Here is a 12,543-nt window from a genome sequence, read left to right as displayed (position 1 = left end):
GCACACTGTGTCCCTCTCCACGGAGACACCACTGCCAGATCAAGGCATGGCTGTTGGTGTCAGTGAAAGTGAGGGGATTATATACCTGCCTGGATGCCACCTCCTTCAGTCAGGACTTTTCACAGTTCTTCAACAGAGTTGCCCCTTCTTCACAGCTCCAGAACTGAACATAGAAAGAGTCCTCTCTGAACTACCCAATAATTCTTTCAGGGTTCAAAAAAATTTTGAATAGATTGATCAAGTATGCTGGGAGGATCCCCAGAATGCTGGGTTTTTGTAAGGTATCATTATTCTGTCCTCAAAGATGAGCCAAAGTGTACACATTGTTTAAACAGACACAAATAAGACATGTCTGTCAGTGTGGAAATGCTTCAAATTAAGTTGTTCTAAAATAGGATTGCAACTTGTCTTTTGGGGGGATCTCCCTGGCAGAGCTATTTCTGAAGCAGTGAACAGGCAGGGAGTCTGGTATTTCCAAAAAAGAAATGGATTGATTCACTTTGCATGCATGAAGTAATGTGGCAGAAGAAATTGATACATCAGATTGACAACTCATTCCTAGATCCCCTGGACAGTACATATGCACTATTACATTTTGCACACTGTGATCCTACTGCATATATTCACGGTGCATGTGCCCAGCAGGATGGGCCAAGTGATTACTCCACCCTGGCTTCTTTCAGCCTGGAAATCCTGGGTTAATGTAGAAAGTCCTCCTGTTGCAGCCAGACAAAAGTTTCCAGATGCAATAAAACAGGACACATCTGGGAAAACCTGGACGTAAGATAGCTACAGAGCATTGACACAGTTTAACTTAAAACAGTAACATAGGCATCCATGTGAGCAACCTAATTTCACTATGAAGTTAATAGAAGTATTTAGTCCTGTTGGTTTTATCCTCTCTTTTTTTTAAGTATTGTTGCTCCGCCCCATTGGATGCCATTCCCTCTAATACATCCCACTACAATGTCAGAGAAATCACAAGAATTGTATCTCACGCACTACTTTAACTCTGTTTTCTTTCTATATAAATCTCTCTATATATGTTCTCCTTTTCAAATGTCAGTTGTGATCTGTTACATGTAGTTGTTTTTGCAAATGTTATTCTAACTCACTCTCAATTTTCTTTCTTTTATCTGACAGTCATTCCCCTCTTTTCTGGGACTACATTGGTCCCATCAGGATACAGCTTGAGGAAAAAAAAGTAATTTTCATTAGGAGCAGTTTAAAAAAAATATATACCAAAAGGGCACCAATAGAGAAATGTTAAAAACTACTTAGGAAGAAGTTTGCTTTGGGAAATACAAAAGAAAAAATATCAGCATTAGCAGAAGATACATGCTCTCTGAAAAGAAAAAAAAGATAATTCAAGAATTATATTTTGGATGCAATATATTTGCAAAGACAGAAGGAAAAGGAAGAAATCTGCAAACTTGGCTAAACTTCAGGTAGTTAATATAACTTAATTTTATTTAAGCCACATGAATTCTTAAATCTACAATTTAGAGTAGTTCCAAAGTTATTTGAGGCATCACCAGCCAGGGTATGCCAAAGAGTGCTAAAGATAACTGGGGCCTGATCCACTCTATTTGGCCATCTCTCCTAGGATTTCCATTCAGGGACTCCTCTTAGTTCTTTTCAAGGCTGCAACCACCATCCTCTCCTCTTGCCTGAGATGCCGTATCTTCTTCCCTAGTCCTCAGATATCCTAAACATCCTCCTCTTTTTTTCTTCCTCTCCCTTCTTTCTCGGCTGAGAAACATCCATCTCCCTAACAGCTAGCAGCCGCCTGCCAGGCAAGACATCCAGTCAAATGTTTCAAGTTCCACTCTTCCTCTCTCCTTCCTTCCTGGCTTCCTCCTTAATCTCATTCCAGTTTCTTCCTATGTGCAATTTCACTCATTCAATAACACTTATCTCTAGCAGCTGTAACTCATTCACATGTCAAACTCAGCTGCAGCTCTGCTTGTCTCATTACAGGCAGAACCATGACTTCTAAGATCTGGTCTCACAAACTTTAATAATTCATAGCATTTTTTTTTAATCCAAGCTAATAAAACACTTCATAACATTAGCACATTAATTTGTGTAACCAACAGTAGAAGAATCAATGTGACAAACAGGATTACAATATAAAGAACACTACTGCCAGCCACCCACCTGCAATTACTCAGGTGCTGCTGCTTCTTCCCACGCATGCCTACTTTGTCACTTTGCAAATCCACTCGACCAGAGCTGTCACCCGCAAGGAGCAAGACACCCCCCTCCTTCCACCCCCAGCTGCCTGCTCCCAGTTCTGTGCCAGCCCAAGTTTTTATGAATACAAGTGGTGATATGATCTAGGCTGAAGTTAGCCCTCACCCCTCTTCTCTTTTGGGCTACTGATTAGTTTAAACAAGTAATTTTCCAATTCAGTTCACGACACAACTACAGAAAGTCCTGTGCTGACCAAGGGAAGGGAGTGGCATACGGGTGGAAAATGGGATAGATATTTCGGTGGCAAAGCAGCTCTAGTTTTTGATGGAAACATGACCAAACTTCCTCACTCGCATTCACTGGCGTGTTTCATCTCCTGTGTAGCTGTCACCTTAGGAACTTTAAATCAGCGAAGTTAGACCTCCAGGCAGGCCAATTTACTCTTCCAAGATACTCTGGGAAAACCAGCATGTGGAGATTCAAGCAGCTATGACCAGACTGTAGCCACTAACTGAGGTAGCTCGAACACCTCTTCGGTACACCTGTATACTAACATGGCAGCATGCAGTCTACAAGCAAGAACATGAAGGAGAATGAATTATCCCATGGTTTAGCTGAAACTCAGGTATCACGCTACGCATGCTACAGCACAACTTCCTGAAAAGAAGAGTCATACACAAATGCTGCCTTTTTATGTCAACTGATCCCAGTGATTTCATCACTGGGCCTAAAACACTTGCATTATCACCAGCCGGCTCTGGTTTCAATAGCATGTGGTAATATTATCATCCACTTACTGCTGCCTGGCAGAATAATGTTTCTATGAAAATATGGCAAAGAAAAGTAGCACGTGACAGTCAAGGTCCTCACTCGTGTCCCTTCCCATGGGGCAGTGGGTCTCCAGCCTGCCACCTCTTGCTCAGCCATGATGTGGAGAGACCAGCCAGCCACACAGACTGACAGAAGTTCTACGTGCCAACTGCACTTGAGTGCAGAATTATCATGTGTCACAACACCTGCTGCAAAATCCCTAGTGTTTCCCATTCCTTAACATATTATCTCACCACAAAGCTGTAACCACATCAGGTACCTACAAGGAGGGCAAAGTCATAAAGAAGGGGTGAAAGCTGCAGACAGTAGGATTAAAATGTAAGTTCAACAGCTTTTGAAAAAATGTAATCACTTGAACATGACCGCAGAGTCTTAACCACACTTGGTGGCTGACAAATGCAGCCACAAGCCAAGTCTTAGCAGCCCTTCAGCCTGCTGTATTCAGGCCTGATTCAAAGCCTAGGCACATTAATTACAAGTTTCCCATTAAATTCACCAAACTTCTTAACAGGAAAATGTTGTACTCCTGTGTATGTTACTTCTCATCTCTTTCACATCCTTGTGACAATAATCCAAGAGCTTAATAACTGTTTACATCAACACCTCAAGCAGATAGTCCTAACCACCTATGTAGCGCCTAACTGATCTATTGTTGGATTTAACAATGTAATTTAAACAACCATTTATTTATAAACATGCCTCTGATTTGTAAAACTAAGCCATAGCTTCAACTTCTCAGTCCTCAGATGAGGTCTGTACTTTACAGGAGATATTTCATCTGCAGGTTAACTTTTCCAAAGTACTATCTGGTATCTACAGCACTGCATTTTTTGGTGCATTTTTGGGGGGCTTGCGTTGCTATTGCTTTAACAAATTACCCAATCTGAGCAACAGTAACAGTGGAATACTTCAAACAACTTGACAGTGAAGCCTTACACATCTCTGCTAAACGTCATTTTGTTGAAAGCAGTAATCTGTAAAGCTTGTAGAGATGATTTGTTGGTTGTTTCTTTTAATGGAATGATAGATAAGCCATCTGGCAAAGGAAAATGCAGTTCCTCACTTTCTGGTACCAAGGAAACTGCTTTTTCCTCCTCTCCCTCCCCTTTAAAAGTCATAAGGCATCGTACTTACAGCATCAACTTTGACGGCCGACAGCACGACTTCCATCAGGATCAGCAGAAGCCCCAGATCCCTGCAGGGGAAGGGGAATAAGCACGACACTGCTTTAAGCTAGGACTAAACAAGCACGTGACAAAACTCTGCAGCTGAAGGTGACAATACGACTTTAAAAAAAGTTGTTTCGAAAAGCTTGCCGAGCGGAATTACTTACTGACAAATGAAAATACGTGCACTGGGAAGCTGCGAGATGTCCATGTTCGCTCCTTCCCTGCCCGGGGGTTCGGCTCAGGGCTTCCTCCCGCCGGACGGCCGCGCCTATAAGGCAGAGGAGAGCCCGCATGTAATGCCGGTGCCCCCGGCGGAGGTCTCCGGGCTGGGCGCCCCCGCGCCGCCGCTGCCAGGACAGGGAGCGGCCGGGCCGCTCCCGGAGGAGAGGGGGTTGTCGCGGCGCTCCCCGAGCCGCGCAGAGAGCGGCGGCCCCCGGCGCTCCGTCACCCGCGGGGGCGCGCACCCCGACGGGCCGGGCAGAGCCAGCGCCCCCGGCCCCCGCCCCGGCCCCTTCCGCCGCCCGGCCCCGCGCCGCTCCGCTGCGCGCCGCGCTGCCGTGCCCTCCCGGGCGGCCGCGGCGGTGTGGGGCGAGGTAAGCGGCGCGCCTCCCCCCTCCGCCCGCCCCCCCGCCGCCGGCCCGCCACCCACCCGCGGCGCGGAGGAGGAGGAGGAACTGCGGCCAGCGGGGAGCGGGAGCGGGCGAAGTTGCGCCCTCCCAGGGTCCCCGCCTGGGGGGAGGAGAGGGGGCTGCCGACGCCCATCAGTTACGGCGCGGCGAGTCCCTCGCCCCCGAGGCATTGCAGGCGCCGCGGCCGCCACGGAGGGGAGAGCCGCGCATGTGGGGCCGGCCCCGCGGAGCCCCACGCTGAGCCGCCGGCGCCCCGCCGCCCAGGGACCGACGGCGCTGTGCGGTGCGCGGCAGCATGCGGCTCTGGCTGGGCTTCGGGCTGCTGCTGAGCGCCGAGCTCAGCGCCGTGTCTGCCGCGGTGAGTACGCGGGGGTGACTGCCCTGGGCTGCGGCACTCCCTCACGGGGAGGCGCGGGGCCGGGCCGGGCCGCCCGCGTTGGGGGGGCGGCGCGGTGAGCCCCCAGCCCTGCCGCCTGCCCCCGCGCGAAGTGCGGGGCGCCCCGCTCTCGGAAGGTGGGACAGCCAGGTGGGCTCGGCGGGGATGCCCGGTTGCTCGCCGCTGCCGCGGGGCTGCGCCCGCTCGCCGGCCCTCCGCGGGCGCGCAGCGGCCCCGGCCTCCCCGCGGGCTGGCGGCGGGGTCCGGGCGGGGGCGCGGGACGGGCCCGCCGCGCTCTCGCTCGGCCCGGGGCGCCGCGGGCTGGGGAGGGGATATAAAGCGCGCACCCACCGGGAGGTAGAAGTAGCCAGCTGTGTTTCCACGGTGAAAAAGAAGAAAAAAAAAAAAAAAAAAAGCTTTTTGTAGAGGGGAAGGGGGGGAAGAAAAAAAAAATAAGTGGTTGGTTGCTTGCATTCAAAGCGCCGTGCTCGTTGCCTTTGACCCCCGCGATGGGCATTAGGCTGGAGACCAGGAAAGATCCCGATGTTAATGGTTAAAGTTGAGTTTTGGCACCTTTCCCGATGGAGCCAGATTGAGCTACAGACATTTAAAATCGAAAGCATGCAAGTAGTCTGAAAGTTTTGCTAAGGGAGCTAATTTTATCACTGAGATATTAGCTATCCACTGTCCTTAAGTTAAAGGACTCTCTTTCCTGGCACTCCTGAAATATTTGTGCTGTTCCTTCTGTACCTCTAAGTAAAGGCAGTTGACATAGTAATGTGAAACAGGTCATCTTCTCCTGTCTCCTTGATCTTTTGCATTGGACTAGGTTGATACTGTAGTAGTGAAATTAAGGGATGCAGAAAACTCATGTGTAGGCATGGGCAGATGGGTTTTTGTCATGCTTCCTGTTAGAAATGTAAGATCCTGGGTTAGCATTTTCATCAGTAAAGGAAGTATGGGAAGGGGTTATTTTAAACTTTTTTCCTGCGGTTTCAGATGAAATTAAGTTATATAGTAAATTATGATATCCCTGTGTGACCGTGGGGATGGTATTTATGCCTTGAATCAGCTGAAGTAAGAAATGCACTGAATGTCTGATGTCTTATCTTTTGCTCCTAGGCTGATGATATCAGGCTTACTGTGATTGCAGTAAATCACTTGATGGTGCACCTTTTAAGTAATTTGCCCATCACTTGGCATTAAGCTGATTGAACTGTATTCCTTTCAGGATATAATTAATTTTAATTAATTAAAATCTTTTTAAGTGATTCACTTTTGAGTTCTGGATTTGGTATTCCTAGAAACTTACGTACCTGTCTGGGATATATGTTTCCCTCTTGCACTGTAGAGTGAAGTCATTGGGTAAACCGTGACTGTCAATCAAAACCAGAAGACTATGTAGGGAAGAGGTGCTCATTAAAAGAAGATACAAACTTTAATATCAGTTGTACAATTTCAGGTCTTCTGTAGCAACTCTGAAGAGGCTTTGTTTTAGAAGTGTTCTGTATATGCTGGATAAATTGTTTTGTTAAAATCAAGATTCCTTAAAATGCAATCTGGAACCATTAATGGTATTATGAAGTTATCCTCATAATTAGCTGTTCTTTCTATGCTATGCTGTCTGCAGATTTACAGTTCCTCATCAGCGTCACTGGGAAACACCAGTATGCTGTGGAAATTGAGCTGCATTGCAGTTTTGTTGCCTTAGATAAACTTTCAGCCGAACATGGATGGCCTTTCAATCAGTTAAATTCTGTTGGCATTGCCCCCAGCTCCACACTGTTGCCTGCCACTAGCAACTGCCCAAAAGGCAATGGAAACTGCTGTTGACCTGCAGTATACCAGGTGGTCGAGGGGCTTCTGTTTGTAGGTCCCTGAGCTGGGCTGAGCCCTCCAAGTGATTGTGGCTGGGTGGTGTGATCCACTGTATACCTGGGGCAGGATCTCTTACTTTTGGAGAGCTGGCAGAGCTGGCCTGGTGCTCACAATGTCCTCAGATGAATGCGTTCCCACTGTTTACATTTAGAGAGTAGTTGTGTTAGCCGAGGACTGCGTGGTAGGCAAGCTTGTGTGCAATGCTGTTTGCAATAGGTTGAATGGAGCAACAACTTTTCTCCTGCAAAAAAATGATGCTGGCTCCTTCCTTCCCCAAAATAGCTGAGATTAACAAGATATTTTTTTAAAATTTATTTGTGCAGCCACGGTCTTGTGTTCTTAATTGCCCTTTGTCACAGAATCGCTGAGGCTGGAGGGCACCTTGGAGATCATCTAGTCCAACCCCCTGCTCAGACCAGGGCCAGACTACTGCTCGAGGCTGTGTCCAGCTGGGTTTTTAGTATCTCCAAGGATGGAGACTCCTCAACCCTTCTGGGCAACCTGTGCCAGTGCTCAGTTACCCTCACAGCAAAGAATATTTCTTCGTAAGTGCAGCATGGATGTGCAGAGGTAACTAACTGAGATGTGAGAGGGTGCCTGGGAATGCAAACATAGCAGAAGCAGCTTGTGCTACGTTGTTGATGATTCTGCAGTCTAATAGGGCTGGCAGAGTGAAAACTTGTTTTTAACACTGATGTATCTATGATTAAATACATACAAGGAGGTTTGGAAGGACTGCTCTCACAGGGGCATTTGACCTAGCAAAGCCAGCCTTGAGCCAGCTGCTGTCAGGATCACATGCCTCAGTACAGACAAGGGAGCTGCTCCGTTGCAGCTCCCACTACTTGAAATGCGGCACTATAAAATGCATCCAGATGTGGCACTGGAAGCGCAGTGTTTTTTACATTGAACAATTATAATTAAAATATTAATTATAGCTGATCCGGGGTTTTGTACTGTTCTGTGTTCTTAGGAGATTCATTTTCAAATTATAAGGAGAGCAGAGTAGAAGACAGGGCAGAAGATTAAGATATTTCCAGGTCAGGCTGAGAGACTGCTCCCATGAGACGGTTACAGGAGAAGCTTGTTTTGATGGATCTCTGCAGGGGCTCTCATTTCTGACACTCTTTAGGCTGCCATTTCCTTTGAAGAAAGTCTGTTTCCTAACATTAGTACTGCTTGGTTGAGAGTTGACAATGCCATGGAAATCCCGGTTTCATGTTTTGGTACCTCATCAATGCTACTGCAGTGCTGGTCCCTGCGCTTTCTGTAGCAGAACAAGATCTTCCAGCTGTGCTTGAGTCCTGGGGCAAGTCGCACAAGTGGTCTGCCTGCCATATAACACGGGGGTAATGGAGATGAAGCCCTGTGTGCCACTGCTTGGTGGTGGGCTTAGCTATCTCTCAGAGTTCTCAACCCACCTCCCTTTCCACTCCTAGTGTTGGCGAAATGGGAGCTGGGCCAGAGCTGAGAGCAAGCTCTATCCAGCTACTAGGGGAAGGCAGGCCAAAACAGTGATAAAAGCAGGCATAATTTTTTCCATGGGGGCAATGATGATTCCACCAGTGTTATTTGAGCTGAATGTCTGATGGTAGCTGGGGACGCACTGGTGGGAGGCTGGGAGGTTCCTGTCCCCGGGTAAGCTCGGTACGGGGAGTGGTGCCTCATCCATGGCCAGGCAGAGGCAGCTCTGCTGTATTGCCCTCACGCCTTCCTCGTGTCACCCTTCCTATTTTTAAATCGTATTTGGGGCTGCAGCCTGACACATGCAATTCTAGGCCAAAAGCAAAAAGAACATACTGCTTCCACCTAATCTGAACAAGTTTTCTGTTTCTTTTTCATTAGAAATGGGGTTTATTGAGGTGAAATGTACAGGATGCATAAACCAAGAGCAGATTAAAAAAACGACTTGGGCTTTTGGCATGTGGCTGAAGAGAAGTCATATGACTGAGTGAATGACTGGCAGCACTTCACTTGGGTGTGCTTTTACTGGTGAAAAAAGGCTGGGTTGTGCACCTGCCTTCTACAGCCATTTGCATCTAGGGCTGCCGCTGTCCCTCCGTGCTAAGAGACCTATCCCCTAAGACCATTTGACATCTTTGATCCCGAAATCCTTAATGTCCTCAAGGACTTGTCAATACCAAGAGCACTTCTAACAAACCCTGACAGGTTTTAATTCAGGATGGAGATATGGTCACTTCAGTTCAGAAAATGTGGCCAGAAGGAGACCCAAATGACTTCCAGTAAGTTAAGTATTTCTTGGGCTAGAAGGCTTCAGAGGGAAAAGGGAAACGGGTTTGGTTCCTCCTGTCAGGCTATGGTGGGGTGTGGGAAGGTCTGAAGCACAACAGAGAAGCACAGAAGTATAACACTCCCCTTTCCTCCTGTTGGATTGAGGTGGCTTGGCGGGAAGGGGTATGAGACCTGGGGCGGCTGAGGGTGCACCACAGAGGGCTGTGAGAGCTCAGGCAGGCAGGTGGCCTTCAAGCCCATGACAAGGAACGCTTGCTGAACATGCAGCAGTGGGGTGTCGCAGCACTCTCCAGACTATCAAGCTGCAACAAGGTCTTTTACCATTTCATACCAGCACACTCTTCATGCCGGTCTCTCTGCTACCTTCACCTCATCCAGGGCCCATTCTCTCTTCTCTTGCTTCTTCATTGGCTCTCAACCACTTAACAGAACCAGCCACAGCTGCACCTTATCTATATCGGCCAACCTGATACCCCTGAAGCCAGCCCACAGCTGTATATTATCAATGCTAATTAGCCCCGCTTCATTCCTCTACAGTGGGAAGTCGTTTGGCCAAAATATATACAGAGTAAAATGCATGGGCACTACTGGGGATGAGGGGGCAGGTCTGGTGACTCCTTGCTCTGCGAGGGAAAGTCCTTGTCTCTGCTGTCTTTCCTGCCTGCTTCCCCTCTCCCTCTGGCCACCTCTTCTACAGCATCATGGCACAGGGTGCCAGAGTCAGGAGAGAGGGGTAAGCTGTTTTGGGAACACGTACCTGTTGGGTGCCAGCTGTGAGGAGAGTGCAGTCCCTGAGCCTCCCCAAGCAGTCAGTCCTGACTCATCTCTGTGAACCTCATTCCTGGAGCCAGCTGTTGAGTGTCAGCACACGCAAGTGCAAGTGCATTCCTGGACCGTCATCCCAAGTAGCATAGTTTTGGCTTCTGAGCGTCTGTGTGTACCAAATGCCTGCAGAACTACTGCAGTGTTTCATCATAACTCGTCTGCTTGGCATATATAGTTCTGGGCTATAATTAGGTTATATAATGCCTGAGGTTATGCTGGATGTATATACTGTTGGTTGCCTTGATCAAGTAGAGAAATGTGGGATAGCTGCTGCAGGCAGCTAAGACAATAGTTTTGAAAATGTCAGAAACCATCTCTAGGGATAGGCTTATGAATATTGTTCTTTTTATAGAACTAGACTAAACAAAGGGAGATTCAACAACCTCAACATGAGAATAAATTGATTTACTTCATCAGTGTTTAAAAGATACATAGTACTCCCTTCCCAGAATTTCTGTTGACTTTCCCATCACAAAGGCCCTTAACCTTGCAAAATTTGGTCAAAGGGAACAGTCTGGGCATGGGCTGTGACCCGACTGGAGTAGCAACCTGTGCCTTTAATGAGTAATTGAAGGTGTGAAGTACTGCTGCAATTTAACGATGATCGTGGGAAGATAAAATTTTGACTTCTCTGGGCTGTGACTGGCTGGAATTATTCTTAGCGATCTAATACATCAGAAAAGTATGTGGCACTAGCCCACCAAGAGTCTTTATATAGCAGTATCTTGGACAATGTGGAAGTAAAATACAGAACAAGTTAAAACATTGTCAATATGGCAATTACTGTCATGCTATTCTGATCTGCGTGACTTGCATTAAAGGAAAAAGGCAGATGTATTCTTCACAAAGAGTATGAGTAGATAGTGCAAAAAGCCATTGTCTGTTGTTACTCGCTGGCATGTATAAACAGACAGAGGATGATCAAAGATTTAATCAGAAAAAAATTGTGTCCATTTTGTCTTTTAAGTTTGTATTTAGTATTGAGAAAAATACATGTATGTAAGTAACAGGTTTCAGTAAATGTTTCGAAAAGCAAAAACCGGATTGTTTAATCTTCCTTTATCTCTGACATATTCTCTTACAGAAGGGGGAACTTGGATAAACTTTCTAAAATGAAGAGAAAAAGAAAAAAAAAGCACAGTACTATATGTTTATAAGCACTTTAGCTTCCAGTCGCTTGTACTTCTGCTATACCCTGTTCAGCTCTGGGTTCACTTACTACCACTTTGATCAATCCAGTATCTCAAATACGTATTTATTTTTTAGGAAACCTCTTACATTGTGCCTGCTTCCATCACATTTCCAATGTGGGCAAAAAGCAGAGTATGCTTTAAGGTTGTATTAGCCCTTCTTAGCTTAGGTGGATGTGTGGTTTTGGTAGGAAATACCCCTTCGCACCTCTGATTTGCCAAGTCGTCAAGGGTCTGAAAACTTTTACATATGGGTTCCAATGAGAAGTCTAGTCCTGCTTTTATACTAGTGCTGGGGTCTTTCAGTGACATCAGTGCAGTTCTGGTGCAAGGTGCTGTGGCACAGGAGCAAGCAGCAGGTGCTGCAGCCTTGGAACCTGCTTGGGTGGAGATGAGTCAGCGTTGCCTCACAGCCCACAGAATAACCTTTTTTTTTTTTTTTTTTGCCTGCCCTGGACTGCCTTACAGTAGCTTAATAAAAAAGACATGGAAGAGTTGAAATGAGGGAAGCCAGAGAAGGGCTGGAAAAAGATGGGGTTCCCCCTCCCCCTTTTCTTTTTTCATGTTACCTTCATGTCAAAAGGATGCTGTCCTCGCACATGTTCTGAAATAAATAGCATAAGATTTTCAACGATGTGCCAACTTAATTCACAGAAAGTGTGAATTGTAAGAAAATACAGAGAAAGTAAAAACTGTGTTTTTAGCAAAGTTATTCAGCTGCCTTTATGGAATTTTATGTAGGCTGAAGGGTTTCTTTGGGTGGATCCAAGAGGAGGACTACTGAACATCCTCTGTTCCCCTCCTTTCCTCTGCCTTTTCTCTCTGTGTGTGCTCCTGCTGCCTTCACCTTTACTGCTGCTGGCAAACAGCCTCTTGCAGGGTCTGAGGGAGGGTGTGCATCTTCAACAGAACAATGTGAAGGCCAAAACACAGAGTGCTGTCAAGTGTGTGGAGTAAACAAATTGCAAAGTAATTAATTTTCTTTCATCTTTTTGTGGCTTTCATCCACTAGTAGCGGTGACAGAGAGAGCGTTTTGAGATTAAGATTTTCAAGATGTCCGAGAGGGAACTGATGGAAGAAATTATCAAAGTTATGAAATAAATATAAGAATAACCCTAATAAACAAGAATTACTAGGAAGTACTAGAATGTTTTAATTGAAAACCAAATGAGTTAGGTCTTTTGCATTCAGAAGA

At 46.6% G+C, this 12,543-nt stretch overlaps 2 protein-coding genes across 4 annotated transcripts in view; one reads left to right on the top strand and one right to left on the bottom strand.

Annotated features, from left to right (window-relative positions):
• COL4A2 (collagen type IV alpha 2 chain) overlaps window positions 1-4,972 on the bottom strand; it is a 148,907-nt gene extending 143,935 nt beyond the window's left edge. Inside the window, exons 1-3 of one of the 2 annotated variants that reach the window (XM_080375525.1) lie at window positions 4,846-4,972; window positions 4,361-4,464; window positions 4,162-4,222 (exon numbers count right to left, since the gene is read on the bottom strand). In XM_080375525.1, coding sequence (XP_080231651.1) covers window positions 4,162-4,222; window positions 4,361-4,404 — 105 coding nt within the window. In that variant the 5' untranslated portion in view covers window positions 4,405-4,464; window positions 4,846-4,972. Of the gene's footprint in view, window positions 1-4,161; window positions 4,223-4,360; window positions 4,739-4,845 lie in introns of those variants that run through there. The other variant, XM_080375524.1, reaches the window with a different exon arrangement.
• A 70-nt stretch (window positions 4,973-5,042) lies between these two features.
• COL4A1 (collagen type IV alpha 1 chain) overlaps window positions 5,043-12,543 on the top strand; it is a 125,817-nt gene continuing 118,316 nt past the window's right edge. For both annotated transcript variants that reach the window (XM_080375526.1, XM_080375527.1), the window contains exon 1: window positions 5,043-5,183. In XM_080375526.1, coding sequence (XP_080231652.1) covers window positions 5,121-5,183 — 63 coding nt within the window. In that variant the 5' untranslated portion in view covers window positions 5,043-5,120. The remainder of the gene's footprint in view (window positions 5,184-12,543) is intronic.

This window comes from Falco punctatus (assembly GCF_963210335.1).
Source record: "Falco punctatus genome assembly, chromosome: 2".
Taxonomy (NCBI): domain Eukaryota; kingdom Metazoa; phylum Chordata; class Aves; order Falconiformes; family Falconidae; genus Falco; species Falco punctatus.
The sequence above is the reverse complement of the archived record's forward strand: the minus strand, read 5'-3'. Positions and strand labels throughout refer to the sequence as shown.